Source organism: Prunus mume, linkage group LG1, assembly GCF_029339155.1.
Source record: "Prunus mume cultivar Tortuosa linkage group LG1, ASM2933915v1, whole genome shotgun sequence".
Taxonomy (NCBI): domain Eukaryota; kingdom Viridiplantae; phylum Streptophyta; class Magnoliopsida; order Rosales; family Rosaceae; genus Prunus; species Prunus mume.
The window spans coordinates 23,619,672-23,645,210 of NC_142698.1; the positions used below are offsets into that span (position 1 = coordinate 23,619,672).

General features: G+C 37.4%; 5 protein-coding genes and 2 pseudogenes across 7 annotated transcripts; 2 read left to right on the forward strand and 5 right to left on the reverse strand.

Moving 5' to 3' along the window:
* Nucleotides 1-100: 100 nt before the first annotated feature.
* On the reverse strand, nt 101-3,384 carry LOC103330020 (mitochondrial 28S ribosomal protein S29-like protein). The gene is made up of 7 exons (XM_008232594.3): nt 2,982-3,384; nt 2,737-2,903; nt 2,170-2,381; nt 1,585-1,842; nt 1,383-1,469; nt 978-1,150; nt 101-562 (listed from the first exon to the last, which is right to left on the reverse strand). Exons 1-7 carry the CDS (start codon nt 3,320-3,322, stop codon nt 427-429), a joined length of 1,374 nt encoding a protein of 457 aa, XP_008230816.1. The 5' UTR covers nt 3,323-3,384; the 3' UTR covers nt 101-426.
* Nucleotides 3,385-5,348: 1,964 nt separating this feature from the next.
* On the forward strand, nt 5,349-6,069 carry LOC103335034 (wound-induced protein 1). The gene has a single exon (XM_008238060.3). The coding sequence runs from the start codon at nt 5,383-5,385 to the stop codon at nt 5,863-5,865; it is 483 nt and encodes a 160-aa protein (XP_008236282.1). The 5' UTR covers nt 5,349-5,382; the 3' UTR covers nt 5,866-6,069.
* Nucleotides 6,070-8,981: 2,912 nt separating this feature from the next.
* Nucleotides 8,982-9,479, reverse strand: LOC103335130 (wound-induced protein 1-like). The gene has a single exon (XM_008238164.1). It carries the CDS (start codon nt 9,477-9,479, stop codon nt 8,982-8,984), a length of 498 nt encoding a protein of 165 aa, XP_008236386.1.
* A 1,696-nt stretch (nt 9,480-11,175) lies between these two features.
* Nucleotides 11,176-12,789, reverse strand: LOC103335228 (short-chain dehydrogenase reductase 2a pseudogene; annotated as a pseudogene).
* Nucleotides 12,790-12,970: 181 nt separating this feature from the next.
* On the forward strand, nt 12,971-15,071 carry LOC103330112 (phenylalanine N-monooxygenase CYP79D16-like; annotated as a pseudogene).
* Nucleotides 14,453-20,032, reverse strand: LOC103330214 (F-box/LRR-repeat protein 3-like). 2 transcript variants are annotated; one of them, XR_001677191.2, is made up of 9 exons: nt 19,285-20,032; nt 18,195-18,320; nt 17,781-17,885; nt 17,303-17,696; nt 17,066-17,195; nt 16,271-16,565; nt 15,937-16,188; nt 15,383-15,561; nt 14,453-15,112 (listed from the first exon to the last, which is right to left on the reverse strand). XR_001677191.2 is itself a non-coding variant. In XM_008232790.2 (8 exons), the coding sequence occupies exons 1-8, from the start codon at nt 19,924-19,926 to the stop codon at nt 15,502-15,504; spliced, it is 2,004 nt and encodes a 667-aa protein (XP_008231012.2). In that variant the 5' UTR covers nt 19,927-20,032; the 3' UTR covers nt 15,247-15,501. The 2 variants fall into 2 exon arrangements, 1 of the variants encoding a protein (XP_008231012.2); XM_008232790.2 differs by lacking the exon at nt 14,453-15,112 and having other exon boundaries at nt 15,247-15,561.
* A 1,013-nt stretch (nt 20,033-21,045) lies between these two features.
* LOC103330308 (U2 small nuclear ribonucleoprotein B'' 2) lies at nt 21,046-24,202 on the reverse strand. Of its 2 annotated transcripts, none has more exons than XM_008232976.3 (5): nt 24,044-24,202; nt 22,907-23,079; nt 22,329-22,422; nt 21,640-21,719; nt 21,046-21,474 (listed from the first exon to the last, which is right to left on the reverse strand). In XM_008232976.3, the coding sequence occupies exons 1-5, from the start codon at nt 24,114-24,116 to the stop codon at nt 21,196-21,198; spliced, it is 699 nt and encodes a 232-aa protein (XP_008231198.2). In that variant the 5' UTR covers nt 24,117-24,202; the 3' UTR covers nt 21,046-21,195. The 2 variants fall into 2 exon arrangements, with proteins under 2 accessions (XP_008231198.2, XP_008231122.2); XM_008232900.3 differs by having other exon boundaries at nt 21,046-21,477.
* Nucleotides 24,203-25,539: the final 1,337 nt, after the last annotated feature.

Sequence of the window (25,539 nt, forward strand, 5' to 3'; positions counted from 1 at the left end):
AAAGCCAAAAACTAAAAACGAAGCTAAATTCTTTATTTGTAAGCCATTTTCAACAGGTAGTGGAGAAAGACAGCGGTCCGGAGGTAACAGTGAAATTGGCTAAGGAAGAAAAACAAAAATCTTGCAATAAACAGAGTGGCTTTCAACATCAAAACTACAAAATGTGAACTGATCTACATATGATACAATGTCTTCAGACGCTTATCTCGTTGGCCAAAGAAAACTGATCCCACTAGAAGTTTCAGTGATAAAAAACAGGATATTTTGCTACAATCATGAGTAATAACTCAATGAAAAACGGTAACAATATGATTGAATAATATCAAAATCAATGGGTAAGGAGGCAAAAGAGCAGTTCTTCCAATTTGTGTCTTCTGTAAATACTGTGATACAAATCTTCTCCCTGCTGTTCCCCGCACCAGAGAACTAACCATCTGCCTGCATACCATCTCCCCGCATCAAAGGAACTAACCATCTAATTTCTGCTCCATTTCCATTAGACAAATAGTATATTTTCTTCCAGTTCTCTTCCGTGAATGCTTCACGGCGTATAAGCCTCTGTCTGCCATATAAAACAGTAGGGAAGGCTGAGAATATAGAAGTTTGCAGGGAAAAAGCATCAGGAAAGCATTAGACATGAAAGAAAGCTCCTGTAGAGTTTTAACTTCTACAGAGCACTGGCTCAAAGAGTAATGCATTATCGTTATGCGGTTGTTGGCCTAACGTGATTCGTTTGAATTTTAAGGACACCATCCATGTCCGCCAACATTAAGAATTATTGCCTTAAGCTGAAAAGTACAGTAAATGATAGGTAATGTGTATTAGTTTTTACTAATTCTCCACCAACATTTGCACGAGACAAGGTAAAACAAATTAAATTGGTATTAATATAATACCCCAATCTAATATGCAAACATGCAATAAATATACAATCAGCAAGATTGCATTGCAAACTTGGCAGACATCAACTAGCATACCTAAGGTAGTAATGGCAAACAGCTGCTGCTTCATCTAAAGTGTAGCGAGGAAAGTTCACGCGAGCATCTGTAGGCACTTCTGGCAAGTCTTGACGGAGCTTTCCTACTGCTGTTGAATGAGAAAACGCACCCACCATCATGTCATCATGTCGCATAGATCTAAAAGCCTTCACCTGCAAGAATTTTCTCATATGTGTGTGCACATCAGTCTCTAATATACTGCACATAGACCCCAACTTAATGCCCACTTGTACACCCAAATTTATAAGGACAACATCTCAAGGAGAATGAGATTATTTGACGATGTAATACAAAGCCTAAAAAACATAATTGAATGGACATTCTTATGTTCCTTAAAGAATTACAAGTATAAACCACCATAATACTGCAGCAGAGGATACCTACCGTAGCAAGTTCTTTAGCATGTATTGGTCGAGTAGAACGAACAGTTACTGGCTCTTCATACTCACTGAACGTAAACCAGCTATTATACTGCAGACAAGGAACATAAAAAGATAGCGACCTATCAACACTTTACAACAAAGCTCTTGACACACAATTCATTGAAAACAATTAACGCAATACAATATCAAGTGATCATTTCCACCTGATCAATTGCAATAAGCACGGGGATATCTTTCACTAGAGATAACTCCTTCCTCAAACGAACTACCACTCCAACAGCTGCATGAGTGTGCTTGATTCCTGTATCAACCAGGTCATACAGAGTTGAACCATCAGGCATTGCCATGGTATCAATTCCATCTTTCATCCATCCAACACCAGCACCCTCTCCCAGTGGAATAGGATCAAATATTTGGCAGAACAATTGTTTTAAACGGGATTCATTAAATTTCAGGAAGTCCTGGAATAAAATGACACAAAAGATGAATATAAGCCATGGAGATGATCAAGAGCATATAATCCAAAAACTCCATAGTGGACAGAGGTTTATAGTTTAGATCACATTAATTCTAATACAACCCTGTAGAAAATCATCGCTTTTAGGCATGATCACTGATTAGAAGAAGCCTTTGTTTTGGCCAGAATAGAAGAGGCTTATTGACTACTATTAATTAAAGCTACACAGATTACTGATACTGTTTAAGTTAATAGCACATTGTAAAAGTCTTGATATGAATTTTAGCTAATTGAAAAAAAAAAAAGAAAAAAAAGTGGTTCGCAATCTTACCTTCAGAATATTTTCAGCCTGAACAGGTGTGTCCCAAAGACCTGTTTGTGGGTTTTTATAGAAAAAGCCTCCATAAGTCCAGTCCCTGCCTCTTGGGACATATAACACCAACCAACCTTCCCCGCGAGCCCATTGAACTAACATTGAAAGAGCAATACTCTTTCCACAACTTACAGGACCGTCCAACACAATCTGCTTTCTAACTTTTGTACCTGAAAAAACAATACAGGTATAAGGGCATCTTACACGTGATCCATCATTCATATGTTTCTACAATTTTGTTCCTCCAAAGAATGATGCACAAGATGTACAAGCAACTAAGTATGCCTTACAACATAGGTTATCTACAAAGGATAATCCAGAAAAAGCTTAATTGAAGTCATCTAAGAATGAGTAACCAAAGAAATTATTACAATTTTTTTTTTATATCAATCATAATAAGTTGAAACCAAAAATGATCATTTTCAAATGTGGCCAATGACAGTAATCTCAAACCTCACTAACTCTGACCTAACAACAAACAAAGCATCAATTAATGTGAGAAACAATGGGACACAAAGCACACACCTTTGGTGGTAGAAGAGTGCAATGGAGGATCCACAATCCATCGAAAATTATCTCGGAGATCAAGAAAGCTCTGGCGAACTAGCACGGCGCTCTGCATCGCGTCCTCGAACTCCTTCACCATCCCCAACGGCAACCCCTCGGGCAACACATTGTTCAATTCCTCCATCCTGCAAATCAAAACAAGCACATCCCAATAAATACATACATACATCAATTTCGTCAGGGATTAGGGTTTACGGTTTTACTTGAGCTTGAAGTAGGAGCAGGCGTCCTTGCGCGTGAGCTGAGAGAGTGTCGGAGTGGCAGTGAACAGAGGGCGGCCATTGGGCCCCACATCGAGCGACGGATCATTTTCATCGGCTTGTAGCCGGCGAGCACGAGCCTTTTCGTCGAAGAGAGCCGCGTCGACGTCCGAAACGGCGTCGTCGGCTGCGGCTGCAGGGTCGTTTTTGTCCTTGCCCTTCTTCGTCTTCTTCACCGTCGATTTATTGTCCTTAGATGAGTAACTCATCGTCGCCGTGAGCCTCCACGGGTCTGGCCTTGGGCAACCCGACCCCGTTGCCCGTCGAAGAAGGGTCCGCAACATTTCGCTTTGTTCAAGGTTTTGCAAGGTTTTTGGGAGAAGAAAGTGAAGCTGTGCGCTGCCGGGAAATTAGCCGCACCAGGTGATGGGCAAATCTGTAATTTCAAAACAGATTGGGCAATATATGTGCTTGGGCTAGAAGCGGGCCTGATAGTCGGATTTTGGGCCCAATTGAATTGGTCTGGGTTTGGATGTTTGGGCCCAATAGCGGAGAAGGATCATGCGTAATGATGGATGGCGGTGAAGGTTTTTAATTTATTTTTGGTCATAGTGGTGTTTGTGGCATGGACAATAAGAAACCCTTATGGGGTCACAGATTTGTGTGATCCACGTCAGAAGTCAGGGTGACACGTCCTCAAATTTTTATACGTTGGTTATTAGCTGAGTAACCGTCACACTGAAAAATTTATGGCTAAACACACTGGGTCTTATTCCGAGCAATCGTGAAACTTACAAGAATCCCACAAATTTGAACACCTGGATTTCCAATGGATAATGTTGGATTTAAATAGGAAAATAGCTGTCTGAATGACATATGCGCATTGTCGAAGTGCATATATATATATAGCAAATACTGCTACTGGTTTTTGGCGTTTTGGTGTGGCACCAATGGACGACGATTAAATTAGGTATTCGTTTGCATGCGAATTATTATTTAAATTGATCACGTAATTAAACACCCACTAGTGACTGTCAGGTAAATGCAGCAATTATTATTATTTTTTATTGCTAATGCAATTTGGGTGTTCAAAATGATTGCGAGTGTGTGGCCTATAATTCAAGTTACTTTTAAAAATAAAATAAATATTTTATATATATATATATAAGAGCCATCATTATCACGAATGAGTAAGTACATTTTATGACTTTCGGTCTCACATCCATAACCGACTATTAATCATATATGGCAAAAAGATGATTAATCTAAATCTAAGTGTGTTTACTTCATAAATTTTTGTTATTTGAGTATATTCTAAAATAAGCATAAATAATATCATTATGGTTTTCAAGTAATGAATTGAAATATCAACTAGTCGTAATTTAAATGGTACTTTTTTTTTTTTGGGGGGTTGCTATTTGGATTATATTTACTGATTACATTCTTGATTATCTCTCTAATATAAGTGGGTCTCACATACGTTAGTGAGACTGACCTCTATTAGAGAGGTGATCAATAAATGTGGTACTACAAATAGGATTATTGTTCTTTCATTTTTTTCTTTTTCTTTTTTCTATTTTCCTTTAATCTAAACTACGGAGGGGGATTTGAATTTGGATGCAGAGTTTTGAGCACATTCGCTGTAACTAACTTGTGACTAAGCTCATATAATGGTACTTCTTTACAATATGGGGTGAGGTCCAAATTCAAAAAACATGTTGCAGCAAACATTATCACTAATTTAACACAAGAGATTGAAAATTTTGACGCAGAGAAACTGGCCTTTGGACCTAATGAAATTCCAATTAATGAGAGTTTAAAGTATCCACAATAGGCTCTTTAAACTATCTCCTTAGACAAATTTTAGGGAGGAATCGTAAAAATGCAATTCCAACCACGCTCCCTATCCACCTCCTAAAATCGGGAGTCCTCTAGGAGCTCCTAAATCTAAAAGAGAGAAATGACTCCTAGTGGTCCTTATAAATGCTGCTTTATTTAATGAATATTTCAAACCTTTATTTAATGCTAACTATTTTTTATTTTATTTTTTAATAGAGATGGACTAATCAAAAAAGAGTTATAGCATTTATGACTCTCCAAATTATAGAATATGGTTGGAGTTGAAATTTTTTAGAGGCTCCTAAAATAGCTTTCTTATATTCTTAGTCAAATTTTAGCTAAAAATAGAGAGCATTATTGTGGATGCTCTTAGTGGCTTGACCTTGCAGGCCCCAATTAATCCTACGTCGTTTTCCACAATTTTACTTCATGCAATGCAACCGTCCAACTCCCACTCACCAGCTTTTTTGCCCCTATATAATCACCAAATCCCATCAAACTTATTCAAAATACAAACCCAACATTCCCAGGTGAAACGCACAGCTTCCTGATCCAGTCTCTAGACATGGCAAACTTTCAGCCCTGTCTGCAGGAGGGAGAAGATGCAGAAGAAGCACGAAACAAAACGACAGTGACGGCTCTCTACAAAGCCTTGACCTCCAACGACGTTGATGTCGTCCACCTCCTCCTCGCACCCTATCTCGAGTGGTGGTTCCACGGCCCACCAACCCACCAGCATTTGAACCGCCTGCTCACCGGTGCGCCACCATACGACCCGTCATTCAAGTTCGTCCCGCTCTCCATCGTCGCGTTCGGGTCAATGGTGCTGGTTGAAGGATTCGACGATTGTCGTTCGGTGTCGTGGGTGCATGCATGGACCGTGACGGACGGGATAATTACCCAGGTCAGGGAATATTACAACACGTCCGTCACAGTCACCAGGTTATCGTCACCCGAAATTAGGTCACAGTCAGGCAATTGCCAGAGTGTGTGGCAAAGTAAGTTAGCGGACAATGAGTCTGTGCCTGGCCTCGTTTTGGCACTATAACTAGCAAAATGCTACACTTATGATCTAATAAGCTCTTTAATATTTGATAAGAAAGAGTTTAAAAAGCACAAGAACAATGAGTAATTAGCATGCAACAACGTTGGCTTAATTATCTGATGAATTATGTGTGTTTTGTGGGTCTTGTCTTGTCTGTCTAGTTCTTGGTTATTATATGTGCTTGGGAACATTTGGGAGCTAGCACATACATGTGTGTGTGTGTGTGTGAGAGAGAGAGATATATATGTGGAATGGTATGACTTAATTTATGTTTGTAAAATAAGTGTTGTGGCCTTTCTTCTACTTTATTATTTAGTTTTGGTCTTCGTGGATATCTCAACTTTGTATTGAATTGATGCACTTGTCTATTCCAAACCCCGAAAAGAATATGGAACTATGTGCAACATAATCTATTCTATAGGGAGGAAAATGTGATTCAATTTTATTTATTCCATCATGGTGTCTCTTAGTTTTGGTAAGAGATAATTAATGATATTTCTAGTATACCTAGACAGTGCATATATATATTCTGTATGACGACTTTTATTGGATTTTTGTTTTTGCGGCTGCATTCAATAATATTATATTGGGATTTTGAAATTCTATTCATTTTCTCAATTAATGCATTAAAAATGCAAAAGACCCACTAGTAGTAGTTTGAAGCAATTACTCCTCTAAGAAAGGTCCGTGCAGTGTGTGTGAGTTTAATTAGTATGTTATTACCCTCTTCAAAAGTAGAACAAGGATCTATAACTTTAGAGACGGTCACTTCATAATCATTGCAGATATTGATATGTATATGATCAAGTGGCAATGTCACACCCCTTTTTTTCCTTTTTCTTTTTTATAATTATTATTAGAGTGCTGTGAGGTAAAGGAAAAAACTAAAATTTAAACAACAAGAGACAAGAAAAAAAAAAAAGGAACGGAAACTTTCATTTAAACTAAAGTAATTTACAACATAATTTTACAAGGAAATTAAAATAAAAAGAGAACAACATTCTCTTCACAAAAAGCCCAAAACTATTTAAATGGTTCTTTTTGTTTATGGGTCACAAACTAAGCCTCTATTCAAAACTTGTAAGAGATGTAAAAAGAGGTGAGCACTAAAAGCTTAGTAGGGACCCTACATCTTTTGTGATTAGTAAGATTTACAATACAAATTATGATATGCATGAATGAACTTCAATTCTACCTAATCCATTAATTTATATAATAGAGCAAGCAAACCTGCATGTCTCATACCATGCATTTTGTCAATATGATACTGCTTGACCCATTACATAAACTAACACTTGTAACATTCTCAATTCCATTATCCCCTTTTGCTAGCCGTTGTACCTAAACCATTGATCTCCAAGCCCGAAGCACCCATTCAACAATTATACCGCCGATTTCCTATTCTACTGTGTACATGAGCTCGCCTAAATTTGATCCTTACAATCACTAGTAAAAAAAAGTTGCAACAGTTACCATTATTTGGTGACATTTGTGGTCATGACAAAAGGCATTAGTCACCTGTTTTTGACATTTTGGTGACTAAAAAGGCTTTTAGTCACCAAAAAAAAAAAAGCAAAAAAGGAAGTCACCAAATAATGGTGACTGTTGCTTTTTTTTTTTGTTGAGGTAGTGAATGGTGAGACTGAACTATATACAAAAGAAATTTTCCTTTTTCATAACCCAAAAATGTAACAAACTCCTTTACTCCAAAAATCAATGATAAGCAAATCATGATAATGAAAGCTTTATATAATAATCAATATTCATATCTCAATTTCATAAGTAAAACATTCTAACAATGTAAAAGAATTAGTAAAGCTTCAACAATAAGTAATTTAAACAAGAGTATTCACAACAAATAGTCATTTTAAAGCTTGAAGAATCAGCTTTTACAACCATGTAAAATTTGTTAAAAACCGAGTTCTGGAACGAAAAAAATCACGAATTAAAGTAACATGTACGAGCAGGAAACTTCGCCCAAAATTTTACTCGAGTTCAACAGGCCATGTTCATATCTGACTTTAAGCCCTCAAATCTCTCCATGAAAATTTTCGTATAAGTACTTGATTTGAACCTTATGAAGCCTTCTTCAATGTTGTGGAATTATTTTTTCTAAAAGAAGCTTTGTAATGAAATAAAATTGAGTCGGAATAGAGGTTAAAAAAATCTGAAATCTGCACTAAAAACCTACAATATTTTGCCATTGAAATTCTGTTGATTTTCTTATAAAACAGAGGTTCAAATAGAATCATGGAAACACAAAAATGATATGAGAAGGTTCTAATTTCAGATCAAAACATATAAAGTATTGGATTTCAAATTGAAAACTAAAGAATTTACTAAGGACACCCAAAACCATAAAAGCTCTCAATCTTAGGCCTTCCTTTTACAAAGCTCAAAACGACTTTCTTTCTTCCTTTTTCTTTCAGAATTCTTCCTCTCTCCCTCTCTTTCTTTCTACTTGTAAAGTGAGCTAAAACTCATGAAAAATCCTTCTCAAACTCCAACTATTTATAGCTTATTACTATGTCTTCCACCTCTCTTTATGGCTGGGATTCAGCTCTCTAGCTGGGATTAGTCAGCCGTATAGATTGCTAACAGAGCAATCTAAGTTCGTCACCAACAACAACCATCTCCTTCTACAGACTCTCCACCTCTTGCCTAGCCTTTCCACCTCCTCCTTCAATCTTGCCGCCACCAACTTATTAACAAGCACCGTACGTAGAGTGCTTACAAAAGTATGAAGATATATGTTTAAAAGAAACAAGAAAAGAGAGAAGGAAGAAGGAAATAATTGGCTGCAGGATTTTTTGTAAGAGAGTTGATGTACTTCAACTTACCTATCTGAATTTCTAAAATAAAAAGAATTCTTTTTGAAAAACAGTTATTTTCAGGCAAATAGCCAAGACATATATACCATTCCACATGTCAATGAACTTAATAACATCCCTTCATAAATAATACAAATCCTAAACTAACATCAAGTTTGATTAGGAAATTTGCTTAGTTGGATTCTAGTCCTCGCGCTTTTAACTAAAAAAAGTATCATAGCTAAAGGTAAGAGAAATTTGAGTTTGAAAAGAAAATTGCAAATTTTCTAAAACGATTATTATATATGATCATATCGCTAGTACAATATCTGGCAATGAGCGTTGAGACCGCTCCCTAGGATCACTCTGCCACAGCTTCATCATCTCATCCTCAACTTCTGAATTCCCAACAATCACCGTCACCCACGTGTTGAAATACTCACGCAACTGAGTGATCATCCCTTCCTTGACGCTCCATACATGCGCCCAGTACGCCTTCGATCCTTCCCATCCCTCCGCCACCACTCGGTCACCAACAGGCGTGATGCTCCGAGGCCTGAACTTGAACTCCACGTGTCTCGATTCTCCGGTCAGCGTTCTCATCATGTGCTGGCAATGCCGCGGTCCATGGAACCACCACTCAAGATCCGGAGCCACGAGCTCTGAGGTGGTACTAGTGTCTTTACGTGCCAAGGCCTTGTACAGCGCCTTGACAACTTTTCTGTGTTGGGATCCGATGTTTTCCGCCACTAATAATTCCCCGAGAGTAGTGGTTTCCGTGGAGATTTCATCCTGATCAATCCCCATTTTCAAGAATTTCAGGACGAACTAGGGAAGGCTATAGCTTGCTAAAAGTTGAAGTTTAGTGTTTGTTATGTATTTTGGTTGGTGGTGTAACTTGATGGAGTGCATGGGACATAATTTATATATAGGAGCAGCTGGGGTGGGCACTTGGAGGGTTTTGGTACAACTTACACTATGGCCCAGCTATTCAAATAAAATTTGAAATCAAAATGTTTATTTTCATGACCTGGAGATCCAATAGTCTTGATATTTCCAAATATATATATGTATATATGTATATATATACACTAGGCTCTTGGCACATGTTCACGCATGTGCCAATTGGTTTTTTTCTTTTTATTTTATTTTTAAAATTAAGAAAAGATAGCATGGGTAGTTATATTTCATAAAAGTAGGACCTATTATCTGATTTTGTTTTTATTTTTATTTTTTTTTAATATTAAAAAATGTGAATATACCATATTATCCTAATTTAATTAATAATTTCAATTCTTAATGTTTGCATTAACCAATGGTATTTTCTGGTATTTTGAATGTTTCACCATTCTCTGCCTTTTGCTATATATATATATATATATTATATAACTAGCTCAATCAGTCAGATACGCGGATGAGTTTGAATCAGTAATTGGTATCGCCGGCTAATTGTGAGTCTTACACTAATCAACGATTACTAATTCACTAACGTTAACATTTATCTATAAACAAGATGTGCATGAGGTCCTTAAATTTGTAGTTTTATCTAATTATATTACTAAAGAATATGCTAATCTTGGGAGGTTATGTATCTGGTGCCAAATACAAACAAAGCTCAAAATTGAGATGCAATAGATGAAAAGTTTAATTAATTAATTTAATAAACAACCCTTCGGGAAAGCCAAGAATGCTAGTATGAAAGCAAATATAATTAAAAGAAATAATTCACGTTCGAAATTAGGTGGGATCAAAGGCGGGAAATTTTCTATACATTATTTGTAAAAGCGATTATGTTTTTTTTATATTATATATTTTAGCTGGCCCTAAACGAATCACGTGTATTTAGAAGAAAACGAAAGGAAAGTAACAAACAATATGCAAATGCATCATCCATGTTAGGTCAAAACTGATGCAAAATTGATCACAGTTATTAGCTGTGCAGTTAACACCTTGAAGCAAAACTAGTGTTCACAAACGTAATCATTTATGTCCCTAAGCTCATTTCTCATGACTTTAAGTGAAAACATTGGAGAGATGTGTCATGTCAATTTATTCACTTTCTTTATAAATAAATTTAACTTTCGGTTTATTTTAATAATTTTGTAGTGATCGGTTACAATAAATAAAATAATGCTTGGAGAAATTATAGAATACTAAGGTAATATAGCCACATGGTACATTTTGTACACGTGTTATAATATGAGTGGATGACGTAGTTTATTTTCCTTCTTTTTTGGGAATAGTTCAACAAATATCCACTAATATTATAACACGTGCACCACGTCCGTTAGAGAAGAGCGGCACCATGAAGAGAAAGTAAAGAGACAACCAGGCGAACGTAGCATATCGTAGACTATAAAGACATGAATCTATATAAAGGCAAGGACTCTTAACATAAAAAATTCATGGCATGTAAGCTTCAATTGTTGCTTTCTTGTAATATCATATAAATTTCAAACATTTACTTACAAATTTCAATCGAACATATCCAATTGATCGATCTTTACAAATCCACGCAATTCTTCGAGGTAGAATAACCACCATCTACAACAAGGTTATGCCCACTCACATACTTCGATTCATCACTTGCAAGAAAAAGAGCAGCCTCGGCTATATCTTTAGCTTTTAGAGTTGCACCTTTTAGATTGGCCAGGCCTCACAAGCTCTTCTATCTTTTCCACATCTTCCTCACAAGGTGACGATCCAAAATCCATGCCTTCGCCATCTTCCTAGTGACCGCTCCAAGCATCGATTAGCATGGAAGTAGCTACCCCAAAAGGAGAAATACAATTAACTCGAATCCCATATTGACCAAGCTCAGAAGCCGTGTTCTTTGTTAGACCTACAATGGCATGCTTTGAGGCTGTATAAGCATAAGGTCCAACGCCTCCCATGGCACCGGCTACACTAGCTGTGGATATGATGCACCCACTTCTTCTAGGCACCATGACTAGCTGCATGCTTCATCCCCAAGGCAGCTCCTCTAGTATTGACACGCATAATGTGATCAAATTCGCGGGCATCAAAGTTGGTGATGCTCTTGTTTTTCGATTGATTTCCAAGGACTCCGGCATTGTTGAAGAGAATGTCTAATCGGCCATAATGGGAGATGGTTTGGTTGATCAAGTTTTTGATGTCGTCTTCTAAGCTTACATCGCAATGTACATATATCGCTGAAGTGTACAATTCGTTCGCTAAAATGGTACCACTTGTATCCTCAATATCTGCAATGGCTACCTTGGCTCCATTTTTTACGAAGAGCCTCACTGTTGCCAGAGTTGGCCCATGGCATGTGCGGGCTGTGCGACCGCACAGGGCCCTCAAAATTTAGGGGCCTCCAAATGTTTTTAAAAGCCCAACATTATATTATATTTGTGGGTATGTGTAGTGTTTTTGTCTGTAAAAGAAAATTGAATGGATGTGAGTATGTGAAAATAGACGAAGGATGATCTTGATTCTAATTGTGGGTTCTAATATAATTGATGCCACATATTTCGGTTTAATTTATGATTTATGAATTTGAAAAATTGTTGTTTTACTTATACATATAGGGCCTAATCAGCTTTCTTCACACAGGGCCTCCATATCTAATGGACCGGCTATGACTGTTGAATCTTCTATCTCTCAATATCACAGTGTCCAAAAAAAAAAATGATAACGCATTAGAAGTCTTCATCATAATTAGACTTACAATTTGACAAATTTAAAACAAATATCGATTACTATTGCCGTTCTGTTCCCCTTTAACTAATAAATGTTCTATTACTCGGAAGAGCTGGCCGGCCTACATTAATATTTTAAGAGAATAAGAAAAGTTCAAAGACAAAAGGAATATAGGGAGTTTCACTAAAAGAAAATGCGAGAGAAAGATAACCTTCGGTACCGATACATTGCTATGAATGTGCTAAACTAAAACACAACTTTTAACACTAAACATATGTATGTATTATAATTTGAGTGTATCTGTAACAATTCATGCATCGCTTGTACACGTGATTATTGGTAATAGCAAATTGCAAGTATGAGGTCTATATGACCATCTAATACGATTTTTATTTTTATTTTTTAATGACACCCATATGCATCTTGAAGATTTTACCTTTGTATATGAAGTCATGTTTCGTCCTCCAATATCGCTTGTATCTCAAAAAGATAAAAGAACTTAATTAAAGTGCATGATTAGATAAAAATACCCCAGAGGAAGTTTTAAGGTTCGTACAAAGCCATTGCATACCTTACAAAACCTCTCTAGCTAGCAGTAACAAAATAATAAGAACTTTTGGCTGATCACGTGAAAGATGTATGGTCAACTAAATTATTAACATACATGTTTTTTTATCATGAAAAAACCAAATAGTGAACCTGAACTGACTCTTAGGCAGTAACTGTATGTACCGTAACTAAAGGAAGTGGTAAAAAAAAAATCTTGACTGAATTGGGTAGTGGTTACCAAAAAACCAAAGGTTACTACTAGCCAGTCACTAGTAGGGTTTCTATACAAGTCTGAGAAAAACTTGGGTGATCAGCTTTGTTCTCTAAACCACTGTCAGTCATGGTTGCCATTGCCTTATTTCCCTCGAAGCTATTCTGCCTTCCCTTCTTGCTTCTTCTCATTACAATCGCCTTCACATGTTTGATCAGACAATCCAGGCGTTAAGAAGTTCAAGCAACACTACCCACTTCCTCCCAGTCCCAGGTGCCTAAAGCCTTGGCCTATTGTTGGCAACCTCCTCGAAATGCTCATCAACAAGACCCTGTTCTGGTGGATGCACAAGCTCATGGACGAGATGAACACTGAAATCGCATGCTTCCACCTTGGAGATGTTCATGTATTCCCCCTCACTTGCCCGAAACTCAGCCGCAAGTTCTTGAAGAAACAAGATGCAACTTATGCCGGCCTGTTAGCATTTCCACTCTGCTCAAATACATCTATTCATTGTGTGCATCAGATTACATGCCGAGAGGGCTTGACCTTGGTGGCCATTAGAAGATAAAAAAGGAGGCCATGTACAAGGAAATACCATGACCCTCTGATTGAAGAGGGTTCAACAAGAGAAAGCTGGTTATGGGAAAAAGGACCCAGAGGACTCGCTTGACATTCTAGTCTCATTGAAAGATGCCAGTTCTGGGGAACCACTACTGTCACTAGAAGAAATCAAAGCTCTAGTAACGGTGACTCCCTCTCTCTCTCTCTCTCTAGAAAACATGGTCTTTTGCTTCAAAATTTATCACATAAAGCGAGAATCTGTGATGAAGTTTTTCTAATGTCACATAAGATGAATCTCATTTTCGTTTCTTTTCGATTTTTTTTTTTATCACTCCTAAAGCCTTAGGCTCCATGTGGATGGAATGATTTCAAATCCATTGATTGAGATGACATTATAATGTATAAACTTGTTTGTTTAGACTAGTACAATTCATGTATGCCAAGTTTTGGACAAGAAATGAAGGAATAAGTTAAATGAATTTCAAATGATTCCTAGCATGTAGTCATTTCAAATCTATTTTAAATATACTACATCTAGTCATTCTAAATACCTTCAATCTCATGTGGTTCTTGTTTTTGTAGCAAATTTAGCTTTATTCTCAAATCCAAATCCCTTCTTTGAAATCTCTCCATCCAAATGGAGCATTGTTTTCTTGTAGAGTTTGATTTTCAATATAGGTCAAATAAAACCTAATTAGTACCGAATTCTCAGATATATATTTGAGATATTAGTGTAACGTTCATGTGCATATAATTTAATCTCCAATGCAGATGTCCCGTTATATCTCGCTAATTATTATGTATGCATGAATTTCTTTTCTTTTTTTTTCTTTATCATATACGTAAATGAATTTAACAGAAATATTTTGCAACACAAGAATTGGATGGTGGTTGGCAGGGAAAGACTAGTCCAAGAGTCAGATTTGTCACAGCTCAACCATGTCAAGGCTTGTGCTAGAGAGGCCTTTCGCCTCCACCCCATTGCACCCTTTAATGTCCCCCACGTATCCATTCTCCAACACGACAGTTGCCAATTACTTCATCCCCAAGGGAAGCCATGTGCTGCGTAGCCACCCATGACTTGGCCGCAACACTAAAGTCTGGGATGAACCTCTCAAGTTTATGCCCAAGCGTCATCTCAAGGAAGATGATCGTCTGCGGTCTTGCTCACAGAGACAGAGCTGCACTTCATATCATTCAGCACTGGAATGTGTGGATGCGTAACAACTGCACTTGACACTTCAAAGACTGTCATGTTATTTGCTAGGCTTCTTCATGGGTTTAGTTGGAATGTGCCACCCACTGAGTCCAGAATTGACCTCACCGAGTAAAAGGATGAACTCAGCCTCACTAAGCCTCTGCTTGCACTTGCAAAGCCTCGTTTGCCTGCTCATGTGTACCCAGCAGACTGAAACAGTCTGCCAAGTTATATCCAGTATCGACCTTCTCTTGTCTTGCATGCAAGATTGGATTAATAAAATAAAACTAATGGTGTCTTGTTGGGTCTAACATAAGACTAGATTAGCTAGATACTGTTCGATGTTTGATATGCAGCAGAATTGGAAAGAATAACAAATGCAAGATAGAGTCAAGTTTAAAGGTGGTTGGTTCATGCAGGTTACAGCATGAAGCCAGCTTCTCTAATTGAACAAAACAAATAGACATATACTTGTATTTTTGCAGCACCCCTTCAACGTGCCAAACAACAGAGGAATGCTAGTACCTGTTTTGGGGTATTGGGAGAATTGAACAAATTGGAAGCGTCTTGATTATGTCGTTAATGGTCATTGACTCATTGTTATAAGCACTATACATGTCCGGTTTTCACTTTTTCTTCCCAATCTATGCAGCTTCAGGAGACCTTCCAGCATGCAGTTGCCACCCATTTGGATCTATTTTCTCCTGAAAACAAGACATAAAACAACAGTTTAACAAATTGGCATAAAGGAAATCCCTACAATCTTCCGGGTGATCTACTGCCTATCAATCATGATTCTCTGGCAAGCTCAGTTATTCTACCACGTCCAACACAAGACACTTGATAATTACTAAGGAATCAATGCATCAATGCCTTCAGCTGATTGCATGCTTTCACCTATCATTTAACCATCATTGATAATAACCAAAGTAGGAAGGGAAGTATAAGGAAATCGATATGAGGAAAAATTGTCAGAGGAAAGATTTCTAAAATTATGACCGGACTTGTTTTCACTTCCATTGTTCTTATATATGTCATCTTTATTCCATGCATACCCTGGATGGAAAGAATTAAAGTACCTGGAATGCTTTGTCTCTCCAATGAAACACACAACCACGGCCTTCCATGTACCCAAAGATATATTTTGGAAGCAATGGTTTCAAGGATGTGTGAAGCTTGACTTTTGTTAGGCCTCCACATGCCAATAGGGCAGCTGCAAGGCCGTTTGGGGTCAATCCCGTCAAATGCAAAATAGTCATGTTCTGCAGGCGGTTGGTACTGGCAAGAGATAAGAGCCCAACATCCGTAACTGAACAATATGACAAGTTTATCTGCCACATGAAGAAATGAACCTCTGGTCTTAGTTTGGCATCAACTTTAATGATCCAGACAGAGAGTAGAAAGAGAAATTACCTGTCTGAGGTTTTGGCAAGATTGACCAAGTGCAAGCATTCCATTATCATTGATGTTGAAGCACTTTTTTATGTCCAGAACTTCAAGTTGCCTACATGACCCAGCAATAGCTGAAAGACCCACTGTTGAGACACTAGGACATCCTCTAATTTCAAGTATCTTTAACCTCAAACACTGTGACAATGATATTAATGAAGAATCTGTAATTTTATCATTATAAGCAATGTTAATCATCTCCATAGTAGGACATCCGCAAGCAATTTTTGCAATGCCCACATCAGTTATTCCCAAGCACCTGAAGGGAAAAAAGAGAGGAAAGAAAACCCAAAAAGATTGTTATCAGAGGTGAAAGTTATAACAGGTACAATAAGGTTTGATGTAGCATTAATCTTTCAGAAAACTTAGCAGCAGATGCCAAAGTAATTTGGGAGAAACTACTAAACAAATGTAATTTCCACCCAATACTGGTGATATGTAGATCTGCAGCAACTTGCGGAATTGGAGCTGGGAAATAGAGATTTGATAATGAGGCCAGCATGAGATCCAGTTTCCTTTTCTTTAAAGTATATCATTATACACTATCTTGTCACAGAAATTATCAATGCAAAGCCATCCTCCACCCCCTACCTTTCTTTTTCTACATACAGGAATGTAATTTCTAGGTTCTTTAAACAATATACTGCCAAGTGATCATTGAATTCACCAAATGATAGAACACCCCATACATGTAGCAGTCAATTGATTCAGATGTAAAAGAAATGAACAGAATATCTAGAGATCTCTAAAGCGACCAACCTGTACAAATCAAGCTCCTTAAGCTTTGGACAGCCACTTCCAATGCGGGTAAGTCCATCATCAGTAATGTTTAAGCAAATCCCCAGTTTTAGACTACAAAGTTTGGAACATCTTGAGATAGACTTTAAGCCTAAACAAATGAAGGAGTATCAATTATTAACAGATAGAAGATTACATGGGAAAAGAAAAGTTAAGTTAGGTAAGTTACACAAAGGAGAGGTTAGATTCAAGGTAAACCTTCATTGTTGATTTCGTTATCTGTGACATCCAATTCCTCCAAGAATTGGCAATGCAGTCCAATCAACAGAAAAGCATCTTCAGAAACCAGGCTACACGATTCCATCCTGAGCGAAGTGAGGAAGGTGCATGATTTTGTTATGCAATCTATAGAGGCAGAAGTTATTTTGCGACAGCAGGTGATGTCTAATTTCTGCAACTCTCTATGGGCTTGCACGAGGAAGGAGACACACTCATCTGTAACTCCCAAGCACTTACTTAAGCTCAGCTCTCTCAGTGAGGCACACCAACTTCCAATGGCTTTTGTCCCAGAACATGTAACTAAACAGCCATCTAAGCTAATCGATTTCAACCTCGTATAATTAAGTAGGCATTTTCCTAGGTCAGTGGTGACCTAAACAAGATTAAAAGTGTCAGAAAAGAGTGTAAGCATAGAGTTCATTACTTGGGTTATTACCATACAGGGTTTCAGACTCACCGAAGGACCATATGCTAAGACAAGCTGCTTCAGGTGTTCAGCACCATTTGTCAGAGAAGACAAACCCACATGGCTAACATTCTGACATTTTGACAGATTAAGCATCTGCAGAAGAGGAAATTAGTAAAGAGTGTATACACATACGGTTGAAATGAGCCAGCGTCGGCTAAGATTTCTGAATTAGTGAATAATCAGTGGAGATAATTGGAATGTGGCTCTTATGATTTCTGATAGAATTGTGATAAAATAGAAGACTTTAATGAAATGGGCATTCACCATCAAGTCTGAGAAAATTGGGCATGGTGGAAAAATATGATTCCCTTTTGTCAAGTAAAACCCTTGTATATTGCTAAAAATAAGTGTCTTAAAGTTATGGAAACATATGTAAAACATCAGCAAGCAAATGAAATGTACCTTGAGGGACTTGCAACTATGCTTAAGGGTCACAAGGCCTTCATCATCAATTCCAAGGCATCCTTCAAGAATTAAATCTTCAAGATGTTGTAATTGCAGGATATGTGGGAGACATTTTTCTGTGATCTACAGAGAAAAGCATAGATGTAATTTCAAGTTGATAAAAAAAAAAAAAAAAAAAAAAAGTAAAATGGAACCGGAAAGAGGTTTGGAACATGTGAAATGCATTTCTACCTAGTTTTATTTATGCTTACATGGGTCAAATATGTCACCCTACACCAACAAATCAAATTCACCAACAAGACAGTGGTCATAATAATTAGACAGCATAGCCAACAATGTTGACGAAAATTATCTACAGTTGGCCTTTCACTACTAACAACTTTTTGTTATTAATGATCCACCAAGAAAACTTTACTCCTTTAAAGAATCATGCACTCTGTGGAATATCATTGAAGAAACATATAAAGTTAATCTCAAGGAATGGAAGAAATATGTCACGAGACCTACATAAAAATTGTAATAACATTGTAGTTTGGGATAATGTTTCTTATATTACACAAAGCATCTGAGATGACTTTTCAGGAAAACCATATTATGAATCTGATAATGAAAGTGCAAGCTGATACAAGAAAGCAAAACCCTTTACATCCCACCAAGCTATAAATAAATATTAAAAGAATACACCAAAGTGAACAGAACCAGTGCACCAAACCAGAAAAACAATAACTAACATCAACACCTAGAAGAACAGCACAGTTCAGATCACCAAATCCCAAACTTGAGCTTCAACACCATATCATTTGGGTAGGCATATTGACCAGAGTTGAAAGTGAAAAATTGCAGTAAAAACAACATTAAAATCAAATTTACCTAACTGAAGTCTGGTCAATCAGCATTCAACAGACATAATCCCAAAATGCTTGGAAAATGTAGGAAAGCACAAGACTTTTTTTTTTTTTTTTTAACTGTTCAATAATAACTAATTTTTAGTCAATCACTAGCTCAATGGAGCTATAAACATAATTAAATACAAATAAAATAGCTCCCAGAAAAATGCAGAGAGAGACAGAGACAAAGAAAAACCTACCGGCAAACAAGAGAGATCCAAACTCCGAAGGTCCTTGCATTTCATAGCGATCAACCCAACACCCAAATCAGTGACACGTAAGCACCACCTCAAGCAAAGCAATCTCAGCTTTTTACACCCAACAGCCACACACCCAATCCCAATATCCGTAATCAATTTACACCTCGCCAAAATCAGCCTCTCCAAGTTCTTAGCCTCTGCGATCGCTTTGGCCGCCGAGTCAGTCAACTCAGTGCCGTTGGACAAGTCAATCTCGACCAGAGAAGAGCAGTTGGTAGCCAATCGCAGCAACCCAATGCTGGTAAAGTCTCTGGAGCGCGAGAGATTGATCGAACGGAGCGTCGATTTCCATGAAACAGAGAGTGAGGTGAGTGATGGATCGTCGACACGTGGACAGAGAGATAGGTCGAGGTGAGAAATTGAAGGGTAGCGATGGAGGGTTCTACATAGGAGCTCAGAGCGAAGGGGCTTGAGGGATTTGCGGTGAAGACGCTCGATGAAGTAGAAGGACTTGCAGACCAAAGAGAAGGACTTTTTGGCAAATGGGTCGTCGTTTAGATGGTCGAGGATGGTGTGGATGATCTCATCGGTGAAGAAATCAAATAGGTTGGTCATGTTGCTGCTGTTGTTGAGCTTCTTCATGGATATGGTGGCTCTGATCTGGTGTCCCAAGTTTAGAAGAGTTTGAGGTAGAGGTAACTAACTGTATAACAGAAAAACGGTGGATTTGGAGAGAGAGTGGGAAGAAGAGCTGCCTGCGAAATTACACTAGTAACCTCGATGCACTATTGAATAATCAGCAAGTTCTTTTTCTCTACGAGTGATAGTGAAAAGGAGAAATTGAACTTAGGATCTCAAATGTATAGGTAAATGTTTTTAACTATTTGGCCTACAATTTCGTTACAAATAATCAGCTTTTAGAAAAACGCAATATACATGTTCTAATAATTTTCTCTTTTTTGAGTGTTTTGAAAGGATTTAGGATATATGTTTGAAATTGATTATGAAACGAGAGGGCTAAAATCACTTATGAGGAGAAAAGCAGAAATGATTGTTAGTTTATCTAAAATCACTCACAAACGAATCCAAAAGTATTTCTTAATAACCAAAAGTGCTTCTGATATTATATGACAGAAAAATAATTTTGAGTCACAAAAGCATTTTAAGGAGAAGTACCTTCGGATTTTGAGGGATTTTCAGTAAAAAATTTGACGATCTTCTAATAAAAGCGCTTTTATGAACAAAACAAAAGTGCTGTTAGATCTGTAGGAAGCATCCTCAAACATGTGGAGAGAAAGGAATGGCTGGGGTCATAGTTGGTACTACGATTCTACGAAATATAGACTGTCGGTTGCTAATAATAGGTGGGGGCAGGGCAGCAGGGCAGACTTCTTTTCATTCTTATCTGGGGAAGTAACATATGAGGGTGGGAGGGAGGGAGGACAGGACAGGACAGGACAGGACAGGTTGAAGTGCACATGGTACTTAACAGGACACATTTCACGCTCCCATGACGTCACATGCAACTGACCAATTTTTCATCTATTTGGGGGAATTTTTCCCGGTTAAATCAACGGGTTCACCGTTCTCTATATTTAACGGAATCACGAATCTGTATCAGGATATAGTGATATTTTCTCTATTAGGGTTGGATTGTGTTTGCATTAGACGCAAATTTGTACTGAAGATCACCCGGATTTGGGTTCAAGAGTTTGATTGCGTCTCTGCTCATTTGTCATTTTTCATATGAATCCTAACACATGATAAATTGATTCTGCATTCAGTTTCTTCAGGATCACCAAGAGTACAGTAAGATTATACTCTTTGACTATTACATATCCGCAACACAACGAAAGAAACAAAACAAAACAACACTTGACTACAAAAGATAGGAAGGTGAGTTTATTTCAGTTACTTCTTGGCAAAAGAGATGGCCATGGAGTTTTGAGGAGTGATTCTGAAGCCTTGAAGGGCAGTCATGGCCATTGATGAGTGAATGTCATCTTCAAACTCTACAAAGGCGATGCCTGGCTTTGCTTCAATCAACCGGACTTCCCTAAATCCTGGGTATTGTTTGAACAGCAATTCCAGCATAGCACTAGTGGTTTCGTGGGGCAAATTCTCAATGAACAGAATGCTGTTTGGAGCTGCTGCTTCATGTGCATTTGGGTTGCCTTGCCGAGATGAGGCCTGCTGATGATACACATACAATTTACATGAATCAATTAGCACTCTGTATATAAAATTTAATTTTTCACACTCAGTGTAAGCAAAAAAGAGTTCATCATTCACAGTGTGAGAGTTGAAAAAGAAGATGATCAAATGGCACTGCATAATAGTGTTAGAAACACTTACTGTTCTGCCTCCATTTTCAGCAGTTGCACCATTTTCCGTAGCAGATTGCTGCCCTTCATCACCTCGCTTCTTTCTTTCAGCTGGATCAACAGATTGATTTCAAAACACGACTCGCATAAGATATTATAAGAATCTAATTTGAGCAAACATTTTTTTCAATATAAACTAAAAATTTAGTATTATCTATCAGCCACCTTGTAAATATAGCCTACCTAAACAACCCTTTACTTTATTAGACCAGGTCGATCAAGTGTCATTTAAATTTTCCCAACTCAAAGAAAAAAGGAATGTCTTAAATAATACATTGATGCTCTTGCACATAACAGGGCAGAGAGACCTACAGGAGTCAAATGCATTCAATCGAATTTTTCAACACATATGGCCAAACAAACAATGGCCGTACTTTGATACTCAGAATGGCAAACTATTTTGTAATATTAGCACCCACTCACCAAACTCATATGCAAAATCCGTCAGAATTCTTAGCAGTCTTAAGCTCTATTGGTTCAAGTAGAAGCAATGTATTCTCAACATTCTTAGGAACACACCAGTCATTTATTCATTGTAATCTTTATATTCTTATGCTATAACAATGGTCCATGCATTTCATAACTAATTTTAATGAAACACATCAAATATTCAATTAAAAAATTCAAGATTATTCAAAACATCTAAGTAATTTCAGTCACCTTTATCATCCTGCTTCTTTTTCTTTTCTTTTGGACCTAAGCTTCCGTCTGCATCAGCTATGCAATCTGACTTTGTTTTTGCATATTGAATCCGCTGCACCAAAAAAAATTATGATCATCCTTACATTTTAGAAAAAGAAAATTTAATGGATGTGAACATCACAATATTATAATCAAACATCATCCTTTGAGAAAAACAAAACAACTAAAGAGCAGAGTGTAGTGTAACATTTACAGTGAATGCATCTTTATTCCACAAATAGATTTCTCTTTCAAAACAAACTTCCAGGTATTGGTAACTACATCTTTCAAGGGATGCAATGCCTACATCATAAACTAATTAAAGAAGAGAAAAGGAAGGCTAAGCATGCCAGATATGGTCATGAAGCCCAAACTTTACAAAAACATAGACAGCTCAGAGATACACACAAACATAAGAGTATAGAATTAGAATCTGCAACCTAACAGAAGAATACAGATTAGGAGGAAAGCTTTACATGGTTCCAGAAAGTTGAAATCTTAGCAAACATGTCCCACATATATGCAATAAGCTACCAACTGGGCTTATTCAGACCTACCATGGGTTTATCATAAAATGGGAAGTTTTGCATCTGACGCACAGCATTACTGGCAGAAGTCACTTCTAGAAATGCAACCCATGCTTGCCCACGAAGCTTGGGTGTCTTCAAAGCTACAACATCCAAAATCTTTCCATATTGCGAGAATAAGCAATACAGGGACCTCTTCAATTCTGCAAAGGAAGCAAAACGAATGCCACTATTAACATACAAAAGTCCTAAAAGTAAGATTAATATCTTGTTATGCTAGACAATTCAAAAGTCGACTTCAAAAAAGGAAGTAAGATGTCAAGACCACTAAAGCAGAAAATTGTGGTTACCATCTTGCCTCTACAGTGTCACTTTCTCAATTTTATGATCCAACAAGCACCCAAGTAAACCAGAATCACTTAACAACCACAAAACTCTCTAATGTTGCATTTGGTTTGTGGATTCAGAAGATGAGATTTTGAATTGATTCCTCATTTAAATTGTTTAATGAGACTTTATAACCATTAAAATAAAAGTAATGAACTCCCCACGTGAACTTGATTGTTTGAAATGGGATAAAGTTCAAATACTCAAGACATACATATAGTGTTTTGTTCTTGATTTACAACAATAAGTATCAGAATTTTCTTTTCTCCACATTTTTAGCATTTTATGCAAATCATGTAAACTAAATCGTTAAATCAAAACCCATCCTTTTAATTTCACAAATGCAATGCAACCTTAGTATCCGGTTATAATTCACGAAATTCAACTACTACCTAGGTTTCATATGAGTAAGTTCAAGTACCCAATTCAATATACAACCAACAATAGTCCTTTCAACACTCGCACGAAGATTCACCATTATAGTTTCTGAATCAACTACCAAACAGAATTTTCACTAAATTCACCATGCCCTATCTGCTGTGGTTGCACTCGCCAATTCAAACTAAAACCCTACTCAACTTGCGCTAAGAGAAGTTAAAAAATAAACAAAAGAAAATACACTATAATCGATTCAATTGCGATTAATTTTGCAGACTAGACATTACCATGGTGAGTTAATTAAAACAAGTAAGAGATTCGGCATTTTGTTTTCTTACAGTTTCCTCAGGTTTCTAGGTAGTCAAACAAAGGGAAGAAGAGATAGAGCATAGATTGAGTTACCTTCTTTTTTGATTTTCTCGTTGAGGTTCTTAATGTATATTGTTTGGTTAGGCGGTATGTCCCCTGAAAGCATGGTCGCTCAGAGAGAGAGAGAGATCGCACAGCTTCAAGTCTCTGTGACGTTTGTGGGAGAGAGAAGCGAGAGACTCGGTGTCCAATCGGACTGAGCCCTAGAAGATGTTCACAGCCGCCATTGGGCTCCAAGAATTCTTTATACATTTGGCCCATTAAGTCATTGGGCCTTGCTCTCAAAAGCCACTAATAAAACGATGGATTGGACTAAATAGTCGTGCACATGTTGGTTGTCTTTTTTTGTTTTTGGTCGAAATACTTGGTCCATGCGGAATCTTCTGACGGTCAACGTAGTTACGTTTACGGAACGGCAGAATTAAGGTTGGAACCGCCCTTATATTAGAGTGGCTACAGTCCATGCAATGTTACGTAAGCGGAACGTTTCCTTATACATAGACATTCACGTGTCAAAAAACTGAAAAGACATCTTACGTGGCAACAATTCATGAGAAAATTTATGGCTCTATCTACTCTACTGTGGGTAGAATTACGTGGCAACAATTTTTAAAACGTGCGGATGTTTAAATGTTAAAATTGAAAAGACATGTTATTCAAGAAAATTCACTGCACTATACTAAAATCAGTCTCTGAATCTACTCTCTCTCTCTCTCTCTCTCTCTCTCTCTCTCTCTTTGAAGTTTTGTAAGGCCTGGTCTGACCAATTTCTCGAGTTGAATTAAAATTGCATTGCTGCTTGTATGACGGTGTACACTTTTTCTACAAGTGGGCAACTCAATTGTTGAATGATATCATTCTTTATTGTCAATTTGGTTTTATTCCCCCCGTCTCCCAATCCGCGATCATGCACTCATTCTGGACATATACCATGGACAATCGCATTCACGTGCGTCACATGTGAATTAGTCACCAGTCATCATATGGTGGAGTTTGATTCCCAAGTTGCCATCAAAATAGTGAAGGATGTGAGAGCGGTGGTTGTGGAGATAGATAGTATTATTTTCAACATCTAGACTACGATTTGAGAATTTCTTAAGTAATTTTTATTTTTGCACCTAGCAATGCAACAAAGCTGCTCATGAGGTTGCAACTTTTGTGTGTAGGGTAGGTGGTAGTTACTATTGGGATTTTGTACCTCCAGATTGGTTGTTTAATATCTTAACTGGAGATGCTAATGTTCGTGTTCGCTTTTAATAAAAATATTTGATTCTTGATAAAATAAAAAATTATAATAATTATATATATAATAAAATAAAATAAAAACTCATATAAAAGGGTATTTAAGTTCTTTCCGTTATCCCCTTACTAATTCTCTCGCAGGCTTCTGTCTGCCGCAACAACTTAACAATAATTGACGAACTCAAAAACTCAAGGCATTTCACATGGTGTGCGTGCGCTGTATCATCTTGTCGAGCAAATCGTACTTGGTTCATTCATTACATGTCAGGAACCATTTTCCTTTGTAT